This window comes from Polyodon spathula, chromosome 9 (genome assembly GCF_017654505.1).
Source record: "Polyodon spathula isolate WHYD16114869_AA chromosome 9, ASM1765450v1, whole genome shotgun sequence".
Classification (NCBI taxonomy): domain Eukaryota; kingdom Metazoa; phylum Chordata; class Actinopteri; order Acipenseriformes; family Polyodontidae; genus Polyodon; species Polyodon spathula.
Window position 1 is genome coordinate 40866331 of NC_054542.1, and position 21756 is coordinate 40888086.

Consider the following 21756-nt stretch of genomic DNA (forward strand, 5'->3'; position numbering starts at 1 on the left):
GCAGCCTGTATGCGGTAAGCGATTACATCACAGGTCTAGGTTTGGAAGCAATAACCGCAGTCTATTTTATTTGAACAGGCACACTGGTAATCAACCAGGCTGCGAGGTAATCAGTTTATCAGAGTATTTCCCTTTAACGCATTTTTGTTGACAGGTATTGAATGAAACCTAAATAAAGCCTATTAATTAACAGGTTAATTTCACAGCAAGGTAAGCTGCCTTTCCCTGACCTTTATAATAAATTAGCAATTAATGGCAATAAATTAAAAGCCGTTTGGAGACTCATTTTCCTTTCTTGGGGCACTGACACTTTTACTAAACTGACAATGAAGGTAAGTCACAAAACTAACAAAGGCAACTGATTTGTCACCTACATGTGACTTTTCCTTTGCATTACCTGATCGCTATCTGAGGAAATGAGAAAAGTAAAATCTAAATGATTTCATATCAAAATGATTTTAAAAAAAAAATGAAGACACAATTGCAGATAAAATGAGTTGTGTAAGGGTAACCTAGGGAGTGCTTTATTCCTTTTAATTAACACCTAACAACATATCTTAAAAGGTAATTACTCAGAAAAACCAAGTATCTGCATAGCTCTAATAATCAATACATCATCCATGCCACTTTCTAATTAAAACAAGTATGCAAGTGAGATGCATAGAGCCATATTTACAAAGCATTTACCGCCTTGCAAAAAGTGCACAGTGTTTATTAAATGAAAATCTAAGTGGAACAGAACTTGCTAGAAACAACCACAGTGACTGAAGGAACTCTTACTTATCATCCTAAGATTTTTTTTTTGAAGCTTTGATACAATGTTTCACCACTGCCGTAAATACACAATTACAGCCATCAGTATTGTAAATATGTAGAACCCCACGATATCCACAATATGTTCCTGTAACCCCCCCCCCCAGCACCATAAACCAGCTGGGGAGCCTGGATAATTTTGGCATAAAAAATGTAATACAGTGACCACATATGTGATCTTGTGGACCTTGAAGATAAACAAAAACAGAATAAACTTTATTTAGAGCTTTGCACGTAATTTGTAGACCGAAATTAATGGTTTACAATTAACTGCAAAAAAAAAAAAAAAAAAAAAGAAAAAAACTTTGCATTTCACAATCAAAGCAGCAACAAACATTGTTACTTTGCTTTTCAGTTACAATAATTTATTCCATCACAAGGCTACAGTGTCCCTGTAATAATAAAATAATAAAAATAAAACACTGGAAAAACAGATGTTGCTTATTAAAATAAACTGGAAGAGAAATGTAAGCTGGCTAATAAAAAAAAAAAAAAGGTTGGATGAGGACATGGAAATAAATTATATATATATATATAAAAAGAAAAAGAAAAAGCATCAACTAGGCTTTTTCCTGCTCTGGCATAAACAGGCCATGTTGTGTATTTTTGTGGATTAAAATGATGATTATAGGGATCATTCCACGCCAGCTCAACCAGAAGAGAGGAACTTGTTGCCCGACAGTCTCAGATTTTGCTAGAAAAATTCAACTGGGTTCAGCCGAGTTCAGAAATGTTAATCCTTTATTTATTTATTTATTTCCCCTTCGAGCTATGACCTGGCAAAGGTCAACCTAAGTGACCCTGACCAGAAAAATCACTCTGGGCTCAACTTAGATGCTACCATCATGTGTAGCACCTCATTCAACTCGTAATGAATAGGGCTTTTGAGAAAAAAATATCAGGAGAACCCAACTCACTTTTGGAAAGTAGCCAGACGAGAAGGAAGTGACGAGTTTTATTCAAACTTCAGCCCAACCCTTTACCCTGTAGGGGATGCGGGTCCTACAATGTTAGTATTGCTGTAAGAACCTTAGGGACCCCTCTTCTAAATTTTGTGAAAGACCTTTGTTTTCAAGCCCCCCCCGCCCCCCGCCCACTGCTCATTAACCCCCTCTGAAATTAGAATTTTTGGTATTTCTACCAAGTTTAGGCTGAAATAACTCATGTGGGAGGGTTCTCCAAAATATCACCCAAAGATATTTTTGGATAGATGATAGATAGATGGATTCGATCTACAAGAATCAAGCAGAACATTTTGGTGTCTGCAGATTTTTTTGAAGTTGCATTTGTCATGCATTCTAGCACTGCTTATGGCCACTTTGGTGAAGTACCACAAAGAACTAACCAAACTGGTGTTACTCTTCAATTTCGCATTGTCTGGGGTTTGATCTAGCGTAAACAAAGTGACAGGGTGTGCTTCCAGTGGCACTAGCTTGGAGCTGAGGGGCAATGAATTTGCGTGTGGAACTTATGATTTCTTTGTTACAGCGGTATATTTGAAACTATCAAAACCTTAATTAGTTGAGTTTTAAAAACTATAATAAGCCATCTGTCTGCTTGATTTTGCAGAAAATTATAGTTTTGTGATCCAAGACGCTGCCCAAGGATTTCAGTGGGACAATTCTCAGGCAACACTCAACACCGCAGAATGGCATTACTTTGCCCCATCACAAGGAATAAACACTACTTTTTGTACACTTACTTGAATGCAGCCATGCGCCACCCCTTTTATTTTTCCCATATGTACAGCAGTGAAATTCAGTTCTAACAAGGCATCCCTCTCTTTTGTGCTCTCTCTCCTGCAAGGAACTGGAGTCTTTAAACCCTTGGCTGTCCTCACATCTGTCATCTGCCATATAAAAGTAAAAGAGCAGAAAAAAAACTTGCTAAAGCTGAGCCATCATCTTTTTCTTTTTCCTGGGAGATATTAGACAAAGTGATTAAATACACACACAGACAATTTAGGCACATTTACACAGCCCACTGGCTTCAAATGACAGACTGTTAGGATTGTTTTGGCACGTATTACATTAAACAGCCATTTACATAATGGTGGACGGATAGACATCTACTCATATCTCCAGATTACTCACAATGACTCCAAAGCAGCTGGATAAGCAGTTCTCAAAAGTTTGACATCTGTACATTAAGGGATATGCATCCCCCACTGGGAGGCAAGGCAGGCAATTATTATTTATGCATCTAAACAGTTAAAAGGCTTAACCAATGTGGAAGTTGCTGTGTCACAGGAAAGGAACCACTTAATCAAATGACCATTTAAGCTTTACTCATGTCATTACTGAAAATGACTTGAGTCATACTGAAATCTTCCTGGGAATGTAATATGTTCTCTGCCATACAAGGTGATCCCTGGGTTGCAGTATCTAAGATTTCGCTACTATGTAATCAGGAGAGAAACTTCAGTGAAAGAAAACAGCAATCCTTGCATGTCCTGTACCTGACCCTCGCTGCTCTCGTTTGTGTTCCCAGTCTGTGACTCGCTGCCAGAGGGCTCGCTAGCTGTGCCCGAGTCTCTGCTGTTGGGGGTCTTTTTGGCATGTAGCCGCAGGCACCCGATGGTGGGAGTCAGGGAGGAAGAGCTGGTGGGGCAGGCATTTCCTTCCTCTTCATCGCTAGAGAGTACAACTAGAATGGAAGCAAATGAGTCAGTTACTCACAAAAGGCACAATAGGGACTACAATGGAGGGTGAAAATACATATTCACGAGATCCTAATGTGTAGAACAAAACAACCTTGCCATCTAGACTCCCCTGTAAGTGAGAAATATATTAATACAACTCCACACTTTCTATCTTTAGTTGCTTTTTACAAAATTGTTGCCAAGTCCGTTTTCATTTTTACTTCTAAGAGATTTTGACATTTGTATCAAGGTCATCCATGTAGAATAATATAAATAAAATGCCAATGATCATATCAGACTGCACAGACATGTATTTAAAATCAAAATACATGAGTAACCACTATTTACCTTTCAAGAAGGCAGAATTAATCTCACTAGTTTAGTAATATACCACAAGAGTTTACCATGAATAGAATCATTGTCAAACAAGGACAGAAACACAAAGGCAGAAACCTCTGTTGGGGAGGGGGGGGCTGCTGCAACCAAGTAGGAAAGCTGCTGTAGATTATTTAATTCTGAACCACTGGAGTAGACTGACATGCATAACAACAACACACAAAACTGGATTGCGAGTGCCATTCCTGCCTAGGCATCAAAAGCTGTACTGTACATCACATTTTAAAAGTGATGTAATCTGAAAAACTAGAAAAAACATACTAATTATTTTCATAGCACTGTATGTATACTGTTCACTTATCCTCACATTGCATCGTCCTTTATATTTAAACATTGGACAGTGTTCAACATTTCTTTCAGTTGGGCTTTGTTTCAATGCTGATTTATGCAATGGGTTCTTGGGAGCTTACGCCTACTGCTTTTTGATTACTACAGGTCCCTAGGAAGATAAATGAGGCAAAATTACTTCGGGACACAATAGCCATTGGCAATCCATGCCCTTAGAAATCAAATCCTCATCACTGTGCACTGGCCATGTGCTTGGCTGACAAAAATTCCTGGACCAGCCACACAACCACCTGCTTTGTCAGGCTGCAATGTCAAGAGATTTCAGTCACAGGTTTCCAGCATTGGTCATAAGCATGTCTGAATAACCTTTGATTGAGTAGAACACTGTAGTTGTGGGAAGATAACTAGACTTTGGTGTTTTATGTGAAATAAAAGCATTGCTGCAGGCACAGTGCAAAGGGAATGATGTAGCTCTTAGAATGGTTTGTTAACATGATGTAAAACAGATATGTGAAAAAACGTATAGTGGTTATAATATTTCCCTTTTATTGTTCATCGGGGGATCAATCCACAGGGAACAGCACTCAAATGAATGGTGCTTCCCTATACTACTTACTAGGCTCAATCGAACAAGATGAGGGCTTCTTGGGCTTAGTTATATAACACGGTGCCCTGAGGCTAATAGATTTCTCTTTACACATTGGTCTTTCTCCATCACTCTCTGGGCTGCCTGCGGGAGAATGCTTCCTGTGAGCATTTGCTTCTTGCAGGGTTGGTTGTTCTTCCATCTGTTGTCCGAGGGGATGGGATTCTGCCTCTTGCTCAAAGCACAGCCTCTTTCTTTCAATCCCCAGAGCTCGTACAGACTCCTTCAGAACACTTTCCTTGCACAGGGCTCGCTGTCCATCGAGCCCCTTCTCAGTTTCTTGTTTCTTGCTCGGTGATGTGGCCTCAATGCTGTACTTTCTCTCTTTCTGGAAAACCAAAGTGACGGTTTTATAGGCAAGTAAAAATCTATGGATATACTATATAGTATACAAGCCTTATATTGCCAATGGGTCCTACTTTGAAGTAAAAATAATTGTGCATAAAACTAGTAGGAAACAACATTCTGCAGGATAAGTAGCAGGAAGAGTAGCTTCTTCCTTGTTTTATACCATTACAATTATTTTATTTCTCACAAATGTGCACTTGCTTAAAATAATAATAATAATAATAATAATAATAATAATAATAATAATAATAATAATAATAATAATTAATCCTTAACAAATGTATTCCTTTGTGTCGGTTTACACCATTCTTCCTTAACCTCCTCTGTACTGTATTGTACACGTTCTCTAAATTTGACTTGATCTGAAAGGACACAAATCGCCTCCCCCTTGAAACCTGACTGCCACTAGGTAATTTTCCTAATTAAAATGTTATCCTAGAGTAAGTCACTCGTGCTGTGTGCAGAAGCCACTACCCCCCATAATGCAGAGAGCCCTACGTGTGGAGTCACTGTCCGGTCTTGATCCATGTTAATGGAGGTATCAGGAATGCTATTTTCTGATCTTCTCCTCTTGTGGCACTCCGAGGAAGGATCTTGAAGTTCACTGAATCTAAAAGAAGTCTCACTGCACTTCTCATTGGGCCTTTTACTTTCACTGGATTGCTCACTCTTTCTCTTGCTTGTTGCTGGAGAATCTGACAAAATAGTTACAGGAAAAACGTTTTAGGCTAACACTGTATATATAACTAAGGGTGTTCTACTTCATTAGATAAGGATAACCAATACTCTATAGAGAATATAATGTTAACCTGAATAACTACTTCAATTTCTGCACAGAAACTTAATACAGCAAACTATTAATACAGCAATTTGTATCCATTCATTTATATTGTATTTTATTCAGAAAGTGTATGGTAGTCTGGAATTTCATTGGACAGAAAAGGCTGATTGTGCTTTACCTACTGTTTATGCTTCACTTCATTTTTATTGGCCGATAAACTCGGAGACATTTTCCAACAACTGGAATAATAGTTTGCCCAACTAAGACTTAAGAAAGATTTGTTATTTTGGGAAGGGGGTTGGGTTTGTTGTTAAAAAAAAAAAAGATTATTGTAAAGGCAGCTTTTTTGTTGTTTAAAACATTTATTTTAGAAGATACAATTTTTGGAGGAACGCATAAGAATAAGAGAGAAACTTTTTTTTTTTTTGAGAGGTTTTAGCTCAATCATATCGCCTCAGTGGGACTCCAAAAGAGAGTGTTGGGTTCACTGCTGAGTTCTGTCTCTTTAGCCTTTCCAATTCCACAATGCTAGCTGCTTTTGTTTATTTACCTCAGATCGCTTGCCAGGAAAATGACACAGAGCTTTCCATTCATTTACAAAAGAGTATTGGAGACAGCGTAGATATATGTTACCTGTAACTTTACATTCACAATTTAATTGCGACAAAACAGACACAAACATTAACTGCTTATGTTTTTTTTGTTTTGTTTTGTTTTTTTAAAGACAAAAACTTTGAACCAGGTCAATGGGACACATATTACTGGGATTATTGTGCTATTTACCTAGCGGCGCTGGAATTTAACAATGGTCCATGGGTAATTAAAGAACCGAACCATCAGGAAGGCTGTCCAGCAAGCTTAGCACCTCAGCTAAACTGACGCACAGTAGCATGTGGTGGCACTTCTCAAACTGTGGTTGGTGATGACATAAATGATACCTTGAGATCTGCCTAGCTGGACTGCAGTACACTCATACAGTGCAGTGGGTGCTCACACAGTACAAGATGACTTGAACAATAAATAAGCAGCTGTCTGTGCTAACCTTTGGATTCCACATTGGATCTCCTCAGAGGAAAACAACCTGATCTTGTTTTCAAATTCTCATTCCTCTGAAGTACCAAGGAATCGGAGGCTCTCCTGGGCCGTCCCCTGAAACAAAACCAAAACATTCAGTATAAATTTAAAAGCAAGCACACTTTTATCCTGTATTGACACATTTACTTGTATAATTAAATCCCAATTATATATATATATATATATATATATATATATATATATATATATATATATATATATATATATATATATATATATATATTTTTTTTTTTTTTTAAACAAATTCATTTTATCCAATTGTACTCCATGAATAAACTGGTAAGGATTAAGCTGCTTCAAATGGCATTTTTATTTATTTTTTTGACATACTATTTTACAGTGTCTGCCATTAGCAGTTCTTGGTTCTGTAACTCCGATATTGTCATTATCATTCCAATCAAGATATACAATAATGCTGCCTTTCAACTCCCCATCTACTCCTCAAAAGCAGGTACAGCTGGCAAAACTGAAAGGTCATATTGTGACTGGAACAGAAAGAGGAAGGCTGTTAAAAATTAAACAAGTGTATATTAAACCACCGAACAAAAAGCCAGCCGTACTCCCAGATAAGCAGACTAAATTAAAGAAAGGGCATCAGAACTGAAGGTCTGGCGTCACTGCAGCAGGTTATCGTAACGTACCTTCATATCAGCAAAAATAACTGCTTGCTTATCTCCCTTCAACACCACGGGCTTACTGCCCTTTACAGGAGAGCAAGACAAACACGGAAGACAAAACTCAGAAAACACAAGCTACACACAAGCTAAAGGTGATAGCCTCTGCTCCACTATATACACCCGTGTCACACAATCAATTCATTTTTTTTTTTTTTTCAACTGATTCATAATGATTAATCATTTCTTATTTAGACAAGGACAGGCTAAAGGAGGCATTCCCTGCAGGGATTGAATCTGTCAGTCACTTATCTTCCTTTGCACATGCAGAGTTTATGCAAAAATGTACGTGTGACAGACAGCTTGCATATACTCCCGGATTTATGCTAAAGTTGGTCTTTAGCAAGTTTTAGCGCAATCAGACCAAGTCGTTTTTTTTGTTCAAATATTTATTTAAAACAACAGATTAGTAAGACTGAGTAATGGCATTCTAGTGCCTTGGTATTGTAGCTCTGCTTACAATAGCCTACAGTAACAAGTGATCAGCAAAAACGGCTATATCTTACTTTAAATTTCCTTTGATATCTCTGTGCCTTAAATCAGAGATATGTGCAGTTTCATTAATGTAGGTGATGAGGGTGGAGATAGAAATGTTCTCATTAAACAATTAAAGATATGATTCCCCATTTCTATGCAATATATGGCATATTATTAAAACTTAACTCTCAAAAATGACTAAAGCGTTTTAAAATTTGATAAAAACTACCTAGGCTACATTAACTGAACTGTCAAAAGAGGTGTTTTGATACATGATGTGTTTGTTATGATGATATGACTACCACTCTATTTATGGTGCGAACCGTCAGTTTACTGATGTTAGGGCAATTTATGACAGATAGGTAGAACATGTGTTACATTTCCAAGCAGATAAGAAAGGCTGCATATGTATGGAAAAATCCCAGTATTTGCTTTTTCTGATGCATATGCATGGACCTGATAAAGCCAAACTCAACTGATACTGAAAATAAATGAATTGAAGCTAAGGCATCTCTAAAATCAACGGACGGTTAATACTTATTAATCTAAACAGCAGATTTTAATAAAGTTGTACACCTGCTCCATTACAGACCTCTTTACAAAGTATTTTTATTGAAGGGTCAATAACCCCCAGGGGTAAACACCAGTGGGTTTAACATATTAAACGAGCTATGCGCTGCAGTACAATTTCCATTGCATCATAGCAGTCTAGGAATTCCCTCTCCGAACTTCTTAGTAAATATATTAGATCAACAAGTATGAAACAAGCAAAGCACTGGACTGCAAAATTTGCAATCCCACTAGATTGCGCAGCCACTGACAACAAATCACATACCTTTTTGAAGGAGAGGCTTGACGAGCTGCAGTCGGTGCAATGCTCTGCTCTGATATCTCACATGAAGAGGAGGGTGAGGGTGATTGAGAGTCAGATCGGTCAGTGTGTGTCAAACTACAATCAGTGTTTTGCTGTCTGCTTAAATAATGTCGCCCTTTTTCAGTCAGCAAGACATCCGTCAATGCAACTTTGGAATTCCTGCTGTATAAATACAAGGTATGTCAGTAACATACTGCCGAGGTAAACACATTAGACGTGTTGGTACCAAGAAAAGCTATATCACAATGACCTATATCCACAGAGTTCTGGATTCAATCAAAATGATAGTACCATAGTAACTATAAAAATATATAATTATGACATCACCAAAAACTGTCATTTCATTCAGACCAGGTTGGACAACAGAATCTCATACAATAATGCCCATGTTTACAAACAGTTCCCAAGACAGACCTTGATAAGGTCTTTTTTTCTGGTTGGGCGACTCAGTGTTTAATGGTGCAATTTCCCAGAAATAAAATCAGCTAAAACCGCAATAACATTGCAGATAAGGAGTATAATTTGGTATCTAAACTACAGGGACTAAACTAGTAAGTACTGTATGTCATGTTTCTTCTCTTACTCTGGTGCTAATGCTAACCCTCTGGTTATTTTATGCTGGTACCTTGAAATTAAAAGGTCGTTTGTGTGCCAACTGTGTGTTTTTATGAAACTTGCATTCAGACAACAGACAGCTTGCAGAAGCGCAACTGTGTAGAAAAGGAGTTCAAAAAACAGTTTGCAAGGTCAGTGACCAAACCAGGGGTATTATCTCACTTACACTGAAGTGCTTAGAGAAAAAAGCCACCGTTCCTGCTGGGTAACCAAGTTTGTACTTGTATTTGCAATTGTATAAAATAGTGTTCCTACCTTTAATTAGTCAAAACAAAAGATCCTACTGTACTTCATGACCAATTTCCTTTCCTACAATCCATTCATCTAGTTAACCTCTGTGGCAACAACTTCCATGATCATACTTACAACAATCATTGCTTTAGAACAGAGAAGATACCTAATATATCAAGGTATATAATGCTTTGTGCTACACAGAGAGAGAGCACCATCTGGTGGAAAATGTGTGCATTCATATATATTGTTAATATTAACATCATAAATGTCTGCCTCAACTGTTAAAACCAGACAGCTTTTCTGTGCAGAAAAATAAACCAAGAAAAATAAATCTGTCTGATAAATGACAGTATTCCAGAGTTTCATTATGCACAACTGTGTGCATTCTGATCACTTGTAACAGTCATTAACCCCGTCAACAGAGTACAGCAATGGACCTATGAATGGCAGGTAAAAATACTTGCATTTTGGCAAGGTCAGGGACAGCTGGAATCGAAGGAAACAACATTCCCTTTGTGAGAGGGCCAGGAAGTGGACGCGTATGACACAACCCAAGAACACAGTGCTCAGGACTTTTATAGCTGTGCTTTGTATAGCATTGCTGACAGAGATGCATAAACTAAATGCATGCTCTTGTGCATATGATCAAACTTCAGCTGTAACAAGTACAATAAATTACTGTATTGAGAGAAACTTACATATCTACATGTGCATACAGTGGATGTAGGACATTGTAATCTACTTTTTCATTTTACTCATAGCTCTAATTTTGTATTTACAGCTGTAGAGAGGATATATTTCACTGACATACTTGATTAAAGTGTATCTTGCAGGTCAAACACACCAACATATTTCTGTATAGATGTCATCAATAGAAATAAAATTGTTTTTATGCGGTTAAAACAACAAGACATGATGGATTTTGTGTGGTGTTTGGCCACACCCACTCAAACACCACGCTGGCCGGAGTAAAACCGGAAGTTACGTATGAAAAGCTAAACACACATGGCAACTGCCCCCAAAAACATAGAAGATGAAGTCGAAGACCCAATGAATTTTAGGGAACAGGGGCCACAACCCTATGTTTCTGACCTGCCGGCGAGGCAGAGGGATCCCACTGATCAACAGAGGCAGCAACTAAGCGGGGATCAACAAGAAATAGAGTTGTAGAACCTCCAAAACCTGTGACGGAACGACAACACTGCATGGTGAGTGCAAGTTCCAAAACTGTAATGTTTGATTACCAATAATATACGCTTCAGTATCTGTACTCTGTAATTAGTTTAGCGATTGTCTGTTATGAGCTATAATACCCATTTTTGTAACTTTGTCTGTGATCACAGGCCACAGACTGTCACAGAACAGCAGACCACTGACAGTGACACTGTGAAATCTTTTTAAAGACAATAATAAATATTACAATAATGTACTTAGACATAAGGATTGATAAGACGGCATTGTATAAAGCAGATAAGACAACTTAAGCAGTGAATATGGAAAAAATAAACGTTTCTTTACTCTCCATTACATCAGTGGTACAAATTTTCTGATGCAGTAAAATTTGGGTAGTTGTTTGTAATCCAGAAATACAGGTTTATATTCCACTATGGTAATGCCATAACAACTCTTTACATGTTTTGTATTCCGATGATGCGCACACAATAAAGTCTCTATATAATTCTAAAAGCAAGTGCCGATAATATGACCGTAGGTTTCTCTCAAACACAGTAATGTAAATGAAGTACTGTAACTCATTTGTTAGGTAAGCAAGGAAATTAAGAAACAGACAACCCACATTCCATAAAACTATTTCCTCCGAGTGGGAGTTCAATAGTAATTGTTTTGTCCACGCCTGTTTTGTTTAAGGTAACATGATTTTTTTAGTAGCACGATAATTGCTGGATGAATCTGCTTTTCTGACAACCATGACCTTAATTTCATCATAACCTCTTCGTAATCCCTTTGATTCCCAACCTGTGCTGATTAAAATTTGGCATCACGAAGATGCTACAAAATGATCTGGCGATCTTGGGCAGGTGTTGTGACTCTCGGTCTCCCAGTTCTTGGCTTGTCATTGACAGAATGTGTCTGGTTATACCATCTCGCCAGGTTTGAAATTGCTGGTTGTGAGCACCCAAGACACGCAAGCCACAGTACACTGCCCTAGTCCAGCCTCCAACATGCCGATTGCATGAAGGCGCTGCTCTCTTGACAGATGTGGCATATTGTTTTTTTTTTTTCTGTGATTTTCTTTACTGCTTTTATTCAAGCTTTCGATTCAACAGCTGAAATCACTCCATATCCACTGTCCAATCAACTGTCTCACTAATTAGATTATTAAGTGCATATGCTTCAGTCACAGTCACTCATGGTCACTCAAATTTCATGCTCAACGATGAATGATCGAGTGAATAAAAAGAAACCAAAAACATGTCTTTAATGTCCATCATGTATATACCTTATTTTTTTCCAAAAATAAATGTTATAATAGTGATAAGTTTCTTTTGATGCTATATACCTGTGTGTATTCATGGTGGTTTCCTATAAAATCTCAATGATATATAAAAAAAAAAAAAAACACACTCATTTGACGCGCACTGAAGGTACCGCATCTGACTTCAACCTGACTCGTTGCTTGCTTCTAAATCCCATGCTATATTCAAGTAAATCGCCCCCCAGATAAACAGTGTCGAGAAAGTGTGCGCAACAAAGGACAGGCTGGAGTTCGTGCAACCCCCGCACATGCACGTCTTCACCATATTATTATTATTATTACTATTATTTTTTTTTATCTCACAAACCTGTAGGCCAGACATACAGGCCAAGAACTGTTTCCCTTTTGAAACGTCATGAGGCACGTGGTACAAGAAGGTTGTGTTTTTGGTAGGTGTGGTCCGTGATCCACATTTTAGTGGCCTGTACATTTTTTTTTTTTTTTTTTTAATAATAATGCTAATATTCTTAATAAACACTGCTGCATCCATTTCAGTGATTAAAAAAAAACCTGCAAGATAAACTTTAAGCTTCATCTAACTCCTTCAGCATCACATAAGCATGTATATACACATTAGTATATTAGATTATTTTACTGGTCTGCTTTGGGCAATAACACTAGATACAGTCTAGTCTAGTAGCGCTGTCTTATTACAACACTGCAGACCTGTATACAGTGTGCACTGATATACAATGTTGTAAGAGTTAAGGAGTTTCAGAGGCTAAAAGGTGGTAATTCAACATGAATTACAAACAGCTGACAATGGAAGTCACCTACCTTTACCCTGATCTTGGACATTGTTAGGTTTGTGTGTGCTCCATAGATATGTCAGTGTCCCACTACCTACAAAGTTAAACTTCCTTCTCATCTGTTCCTTCTCTTGCTTCACTTTAAAATCACTCTCTATCCTGACTGTCATGCACATTATTACAAACATGTATTACTACGGTTACAGACAGCAACTTAACTGTAGGCCTACAACTGCCTCAGTTAACAGTAAAAGTTGGTTCATACTTCAGTATCCGACCTAATTTCTGGTCGGATTGGAGGGTCTCTGACCCTGTGCGGCAGGTCAGAATTACGGCACCCACACTCTTACAACTTGCGTCTTTTTTGAAAAGTCGTACAGCCTTTTCTCATGCGTCTGCCTGAAATCACATAGGGTTAGATAATGTTGAAAAACATTAACATTTGCTGCATGGTCAAAGTGAAGCTGCACAGATTTTACAGCTGTCTGCGCCTGACGTATCGCATTCATCTACAACAGAAGTATGAACCAACCTTAAGCAGGGATGGATATAAGACTCCTACTGCATAGCAGTTTGACCCATTTTAGGTTTTAATACAAGCCTTATTAGCCACTTTGTATTGGTAACATGCTTGGTGTGTCAACTTAAACTTATAGTGAAACCAGGAGGAGATCAAACTGCTATGCAATAGAATTAAGTAGTTCCATCCCTGAGTAAGTACTCAGAGAAGGCAGACCAGCCACAGCTACTCAGTTAAATACACAACTGAAGAGGAGTGGACTGCAGGGAGAAAGAGAAACTGAAACTCAACGTGGCAAGGGACTGCCAGCTTCAATACCACTCTCTTACCAGGCCCTTGCTGCTCTGTCTTTTGCTGCCTGGTTAATGAGGAAAATGTTACTTCTGTTGAAAGGTGGCAAGTCTTTTTTCCTTCTGGCATCATTAGTGGTCTGACTCCAACACGCCTGTTTAACAGAGAACATTGCATTATTGACCGTGCCACAGACTAGAAGCCCTTCATTGGGATCTACAGTATTTAAATGATATAAAGAGCGGCAGACCTTAATGCCACCGCCGCAAAACTAACACATGTTCAACCTCAGACCTCTCCCACTGTTTTTATGTATTTAGTGATGTTAACAAGGGTCAATAAAACATCCCTGAGAGAAAACATCAGCTTTGTACTTCGTACATCAGATTCGTACTGTACATTGTCAGGAAGAAGTGTTCAGATCAGTGGTCCTCAACAGCACTTGACATATCTGAAACACTGATATAGTACAGTAGTAGGACAACCATGAGTGTAGTTAACAAAATCATCAATTTCCACACCACACATGTCCACTCTCAATATTCGCTGTGGCACCTGCCCCCCGTTGGTAAAGGATGTACCTCCCTGCAGTACGGGGAAGATCTGAACTTCAGCCTACCTTATCTAAGCTGTTATCACTTCCGTATCCAGAATTAGAAAGACATGACAAAGAAGACTGCATGTGCAGGCACTTTGAGTCTGAAGATGGTTTCCTCGTAGGTATTCTCAAAGTTACTGCCATCTGAAGCAAATTAGAACTGCATTATTGTAATAAATTAAAATGCACTTTAAAAAAAAGTACAGTAATTGAACCATTTTTTTTAACAAAACACAAAAACAAAGTATCCCTGGCGCTGTAGTATAATCTTTTTTTTTTTTTTTTTTTTTTTTGGGGGGGGGGGGGGGGGGGGGTACCTGGGGGGGGGGACTGAAAGTATTGATAACTGCCTGTTAATTGAACTGCAAAAGAAGTACAACACTCCCACAGACTCTTACCTTGTGGGGTTCAGCTTTGTCCAGTTCTGGAGACAAAGTGAGCACGCCATTTGGCTCCATGACACCAGTAAACACTGCAGGAAACAAATGACATTGTATTTGCGGCAGGATGGCATCAGAGTTTCAAACTGGTTTCTTTTTGTTTCTGCCCTGCATTTTTATTACAGCTTCAAATAACACACTCTAGCGCAGCAAGATGCTACATCTCAATACAAGCTAAAACATGAGTGCACAATAGTTTCTTTTCTTGGCTTCTTACAGGCTCTTTTTTTTTTTTGCTTTATGTAAACTTGTAGAACTTATCTTGATTCCACCTGCATTTCATAAGTGTCTTGCTACTCAACGGTGGTTTCGTTTTATGCGCAAAAAAACACACATTACTTTTGCATCACGTTTATCAACCTGTACAAGGCATGCCATTTACTTTTCACATTCTGTAAGATTGGTAGCAACTACCAATACACTCTTAGTATATGGAAAACAAAAATATATACATACATTATGTTCTCATGTGCTGACAAAAGCTATAAGATCTACAACAGACACACTTTAATAAAGGCATATTTGTTCCCAGCAACTAAAGGCTTGACATGCATTTACTGTATCTACTTATTTCATTTATTTTAATTTTTTTTTTTTGGGGGGGGGGGGGGGGGGTTACAGTTGGTGAGTTTCTGTTAGTGTTCCGTTCATATAGATTGTTAAGAGGTTAACCTTATTGGGAGAAGATTTTGAGGAATCAGACGCAGTGCCCGTTCACCAAAATCAGCAGCACTCTACTGACCTGTCAAACGAGAGATATTCTTAATGTAAGTGCCGTTACCTGAATGTGGACAACTTTGAAGCAATCTGCTTCAAATCCCATATATACTGCAGTACTTTTATATGTACACGGTCTAGATTAAACACTAGAAACACAAATTGCCCTGTGACTGGAATGATGCTCATTTGGCTGTTTAATTTAAATGCAAATGATGTCGTTTAACGTAATCTGTAATGAACTGCTAGAGCTCCCTGTAAACGTCATGTTCAATAACGTCACTGACGTCAGAAAGCACTCTACTGAAAGTTTCCTATATAAAAAGCTTCCTTTTCATATATAGTATTTACATGAATTGCTGAACACCTTTTTTTTTTTTTTTTGTAGACCTGAAAGATAATTCAGATTAAAGATACAGTACTTCCTTTCTACCACTTGCCCAGATGCCTTCTGTTGTTTATAAGATCGGTACAGATGTAAACAGGTGAGATCCACTACGATAAAAATATATATGTACGTATTTGTTTTTTTTTCATTTGGAAATAACACATTCTCGTGTATAATGGTTCGTGTCTTATTCTAATAAAAAAGAAAAACATTTTCTCATGAGGCCTTTTTGTGTCTACAATAAAACAAAAACAAAGGAGCACTGTACTAGGTCAGAAATGGCCTTTTAACAACACGTATAAGCTATATTAATTATACCAAGCCGTAGTTCACACAAATGCATTAAATCAAATAACATCTGAAAATACTGGTAGGTGTTATTATTATAAACTGCCTAATTTTGTATTTATTATTTCAATTATTAGTAATTAACAACCAAAGTAATATGTAAATGCCTCCACTTAAAAATGCAAAATGTTCTGATGAACCCTACTGTATCCAGCTTAAATGCAAGCGGCTTTATTATGATACGAAATGAAAATAATACGACTACTTACCCGAATGTAGTTTCGCAAAAGACACCAACAACGGCCCCACGTGTCTGTATGCAAATTAATTAAATGAATTCAATGATAGTTGCCCGAAAATGAAAAAAAAAAAAAAAAAAAAAAATGCAGGTTTTTTTTTGTTGTTGTTTGTTTGTTTGTTTGTTTGTTTGTTTTTGTTTTGTTTTTTGGTATTTTGAGACAGCGATAACAAATTCTCAAAAGCAGATAACACAAAAAAATCACTTCCTGGTTTTGCCGGAAGTCATCTTTTTAAGCTTTCTTCCGGTGGTCACGAATGGGCTTGATAATGACGTTTTGAACTGTACCTCTTTCAGACATTCGTCGTTTGTGTGTTTTGTTATTCTGTCAATTTATAAAAATGTATAAACTTGTTTACAAATAAACACCCAGCTGTATGACTGACGTTTTTATTAAGATACAACGACATGGCAGTAGTAGGTGATAAAACGCATCATTATTTAGCCTAAGTCATATTTTTCAAATGCAGTCTTTTCAAATGCAAATGCCAATACTGTAAAACGTTTTAATACAACAACAACAAAATAGGTTGAATTTCCTGTCCAATAAAATCTATGAATTCCAACTGCGTTTTCAGTTCATAAACGTATTTGTGGATTGGTACTTGAGGCAACACGATCAAAGCACATTAATCGCACTTTTAGGTTACAAAAAAAAGTACTGGGGTAATTGGTTGCAATACCAATAGAAAGTAACCCAGATTACCTGCGAGAAGCATACAATTTAAGGGGACAAAAACAAGTTACATATAAATTTAGCTAGTTACTCATTGGAGAAATATTAACCGATGTTTTAAAAACAATTACTTTCTTACCTATTATTAGAACCAGAAATGTTAAAACTTGCTGCTGTAGCAGAGTTGGGAGCTCCGTGTAACTAAATGAAGGTCACAAACAAATACAGTTATTATTTATCTTTATTTATTTATTTATTTATTTAACGATGTCACATCAGATTACCACTAGGGGGCACTTCACTTAAATTACAAGGAACCGTTACAACTGTCACAAGTAATGCTGAATCAGCTAGGCTGGTCAGTAAAACATTGAATTCCTTTGTATGGAGAATCTCAGTAGCTAAGGCTCATGGTTCATCAATTGATTCAGATTCAGTTGTATTGTGTCTGCCAATTGAAGATGTAAGGCAGAACAGTAATTGGATACCTGAAAATATGAATAACAGTGAGTTTTGGGCTTCTTCAGTATTCTGGATGGATGGCATACCTCGCAAAGTGACCTTGTGTGAGCAGAAAGAAATGTATAGTAACAATGTGTACAGATCCAGAACTATTGTACATGGTGCAGAAGTAACCCTGACACATCAATTAAAATGTAATCCTCTTGTTAATTGTGCATGTAATATGTGCCAAAGCAAGTCATCAGTGACTGGGCTCAGACTTTGTCTGGCATGCAGTCATTTGGCTAAACACTGTAGAATCTTGTTTGAATGCAATGATTCTGTAGGTGTTTCTTTCTCTCATTTAAATGTAAACCCAAAGATATTAAGAGGATTGAATGCATGAGTTGTGAAAGGGTCACTTAGTAAAATGGGCACATCTGGGAAAATTAGAATGTGAGGAAGGTGTCCCTGCTAACTGTGTACAAGTGTCTTGTAGGTACAAAGTCAAGGCCATGGCAACTCAAACCTGTGATGCGAGACGATGGATTCAAGGGCCTATTGTTATGTTCACTGAGCCAACCCGAGCTGAACCTGAGACCGAAGTGGAGTCCTGCTGGGAGCGAGCTGAAACCCTGGACATGGACTGGATGATTTAAAAATGAAATATATTAATGCAATAACATGTGTTATAATCCTTTGTAGTGTTTGTATAATCTTTAGTCTGGAAAATTATGTAAGTGTGTAATCAAAAGTAACACTTAATGCTGTTCTAATCAATAAATGTGAAAATTATGTATTTCTCTATATAAAATCACGCAGTAGAAACTGGTATAGTTTGATACAAGTTGCCAGTTTTTAGGCGGTTTCTTATCAAGATGGGCTTGATTCCCAGAATTGAATGCTAAGTCTCTATAGCACCCTTTTAGCCTAAGGAAATGCTGAAAATGTTGAAATGGGGTTTATATAATATGCTTGCTTTTTACTATAAACAATTTGTGCATGTAAGACCATATGCTTAACATTGCCTGTTACAATAATATGCATTAAATTGTTTCTCATCAAGATAGGTTCACATTTAAAATAGTTAGTAATCGTGTTCTATAGGGAATAAACTGTTTAGTTTGACTCTGAGTTAAAAAGATGATGCAGCATAAAGAGATGTTGTTTGAAATATAAAATAAGAAGCTTAAACAAATAATGAAAAGTAATTTTAAAAGTAGAGGATAGGTTTTGAAAAGGTAAACTTTATGTGAACTTTCTTCCCGAACTTTCTGTGAGCCTGTTTTTTAGAGAAAACCATGCCTGGTAAGGGAGGAATAGTTGGCACGCAGAGCGAGAATTATTTTATCAAAAGGATTATAGCGTCAAGGTTAAAATGTAATGAAGAAAATTATCTTTTCACCCTAGAAGAAGGGGGAACATTGCTAAAAAACATTAATCATCGCTGGAAAGTAGGAAGATTGGTGTGCCACTAGCAAACTGGTTTTAGCTGGCTTGTGTGCTGCTGAAAAAATAGGAAGTCGTCCACAGTTCAGCTGAGTTCATGCTGTTAAGAAACTCATAGGACAGAGACATTATAGTCTTACACTTGAATAAAAAACAAATAGATTATCCATGAAGAAGAAACTCTATGTTAGAAAAACATAAGATGGAGGTTCCCTATAATAGCTGCTAAGTACACACCTGTAAGGACAGAAGGAAACTAATTTGAAAAATAGAATGATATGAGGGAATATATGAATCTTTGTGGTCCATATATTATGTTATTATATATCATCTATATATATATATATATAATCTATATATATCTTATATATATATATATATAGATATATATATACTAATATATTATATATATTCTAAACAACATATATATATATAATTATATATTCTAAACAACACTCATATATTCAAAAAAACATTATTCTCTTTGTATGTACATATAAAATAGAGGAATAGCAAAGGTCTTGTGAACTATGTTTCACCAAACTTTTTAGATAGAGGAGGGGTTGAGAAATGAGTGAGTGAGATCATGGTCAAGTGTTTGGAACAGGTGTTAGATTTTAAAAAGTTGTTGGCATATGGCTCTAAATTTTTAGGCTGTTGCGTGCCAAAGAAAGATAAGAAGTGTCTAAGTCTCTCCATGTATTTCAATGGAGACAAAAACCTATGAAGCCTCAAGTCTTTTACAATGAGGTACCACAATCAAGACTCTGCGTGGCAGAGTGAAGTGGTCCATCATTTGTAGATCTCCACAAGACAATTCTGATTCCTTTGTTCACGCTACTTTTCCTTATAATAGGAGGTAAGCATATTATCAACATTATTATATCTCACATGTATTGGTTGTATTGCTATAAGGTATTGAAACTATATTTTAGTATTGAGAGAGTGTTATATTGAATGAACTGAAATATAGAAGCGGGTGCTTTTAGACCGCGTGTATAGCTGGCCCGGTGGCTACACTGATGCACGGAGATGTATCCTGCCAATTGAAGTGTTAATGCTGAATTTGCAACTAACTTAGAATCGTTAATTGTTATTGCATGTTTATGGATTTTGGTGGTATGCGCAAACTACCTTTCCAATATTAAAAGCATTTTAATAAAGCGAAGGAGCACTGCTCTGACTCGTAAAACTTCAGATGAATGAGTATTGAGTGTTTTTCTTGATTAAATAGGGGTTATATGGACATACATACAAGCTCGTCCAGTGCTCGAACATAAATCATTAAGAGTTTATAACATCTTTGTCCTCCTAACGTCTCCCCTGAGTTAAGAGTTTGTGCAGAGTGAATAAAAAGAGTACGTAAAAATCTGTGAAAGCAGCAGACGTGACACTACTCCCATTTAAATAGACAAGACTGCGTTTTTGGAGGAAGGTAGGAAAAAACAAACAAACAAACAAACAAACAAAACAGGTGAATTAGTTTAACTGCAGAGGGTGTATCCAGTCAAAACAGTGATAAAAGGTGGGGAAGTCGGTAGTCGTTCATTTTTTTTTCTGTTTTCTTAAGAGTATATTTGGTAACTGCTTCACCACTTCAATAAATTCATTTTTGATATATTCTGTGAAAATATGTTTTGACTTATGTTATCTCAAAATAAACGTAATACAAATAGATATATATATATATTTTTTACTTATTTTTTTTAATCAAGACAGACAGAACACCCCACAGTATATATATATATATATTTTTTACTTATTTTTTTTAATCAAGACAGACAGAACACCCCACAGTGCCATTTGGGGGAAAGACTGGTAAGTTTTGGGTTTGTCTCCTCTAAATAGTGTACTTGTCTTTGCTTAAACTAAATAGATAAATAAATAAATAAATATTCTCAACACGATCACCTGTGTTGCGTTACGTTTTAATTGGTCTCATTCATAGATTGAAGGAACACAAGCCTGCACGTACATTTTTGCCTGCCTATTAGGGAGAAAAATGTACCCATTAAATCTGCATAACCAAAATATTAGAGATTACATTACGTTACATTGACTGTTAATCTGTTTTCATGCTTGTAACTTTCTTAAGTCGATTAGTACATATTCATTTATAAGCTGAGTTTGTACATAAATTACAAATATAGTTTTAGAGACAAGTCTCAAAATCCTTTAATTTGTTGAAAAAGCAAAACGAGGGTTTGCATGGAATTTTGATTACATGCAGGGTCTGACCCTAGGACCCACTACCACTTAACTTGTACTTTTTCCAACAATCAGTCCTGAGAAAGTCATGTAGTGTGGGTAATACATTTGTATTTTTTTTAATAGATATCCTTTAAATGTAAATATTGCAAAGACTACTTTTACAAATTTAAATGTTTTATTGTTAACTTTTGGCAGTTTGGCTATTACTTTGGATTAATGAAACTTGTTCTTGCGACTATTGACAGACTTTCATTGATATTTTATAAAACAATTACTTTTCATGAGACATAATAGGGCTGGGTGCACAGTAATAG

At 36.9% G+C, this 21756-nt stretch overlaps 1 protein-coding gene across 8 annotated transcripts in view; it reads right to left on the reverse strand.

Annotated features, from left to right (window-relative positions):
* The window catches only part of senp7b (SUMO specific peptidase 7b), a 30492-nt gene extending 13476 nt beyond the window's left edge, over positions 1–17016 (reverse strand). For 2 of the 8 annotated variants that reach the window (XM_041259543.1, XM_041259545.1), the window contains exons 1-10: positions 15647–16020; positions 14933–15006; positions 14556–14678; positions 13975–14090; positions 8995–9195; positions 6956–7062; positions 5631–5827; positions 4755–5112; positions 3272–3459; positions 2516–2662 (exon numbers count right to left, since the gene is read on the reverse strand). In XM_041259543.1, coding sequence (XP_041115477.1) covers positions 2516–2662; positions 3272–3459; positions 4755–5112; positions 5631–5827; positions 6956–7062; positions 8995–9195; positions 13975–14090; positions 14556–14678; positions 14933–14992 — 1497 coding nt within the window. In that variant the 5' untranslated portion in view covers positions 14993–15006; positions 15647–16020. Of the gene's footprint in view, positions 1–2515; positions 2663–3271; positions 3460–4754; positions 5113–5630; positions 5828–6955; positions 7063–8994; positions 9196–13974; positions 14091–14555; positions 14679–14932; positions 15540–15646; positions 16023–16636 lie in introns of those variants that run through there. The other 6 variants (XM_041259544.1, XM_041259541.1, XM_041259540.1 and 3 more) reach the window with 6 other exon arrangements.
* Between the last annotated feature and the right edge of the window lie 4740 nt (positions 17017–21756).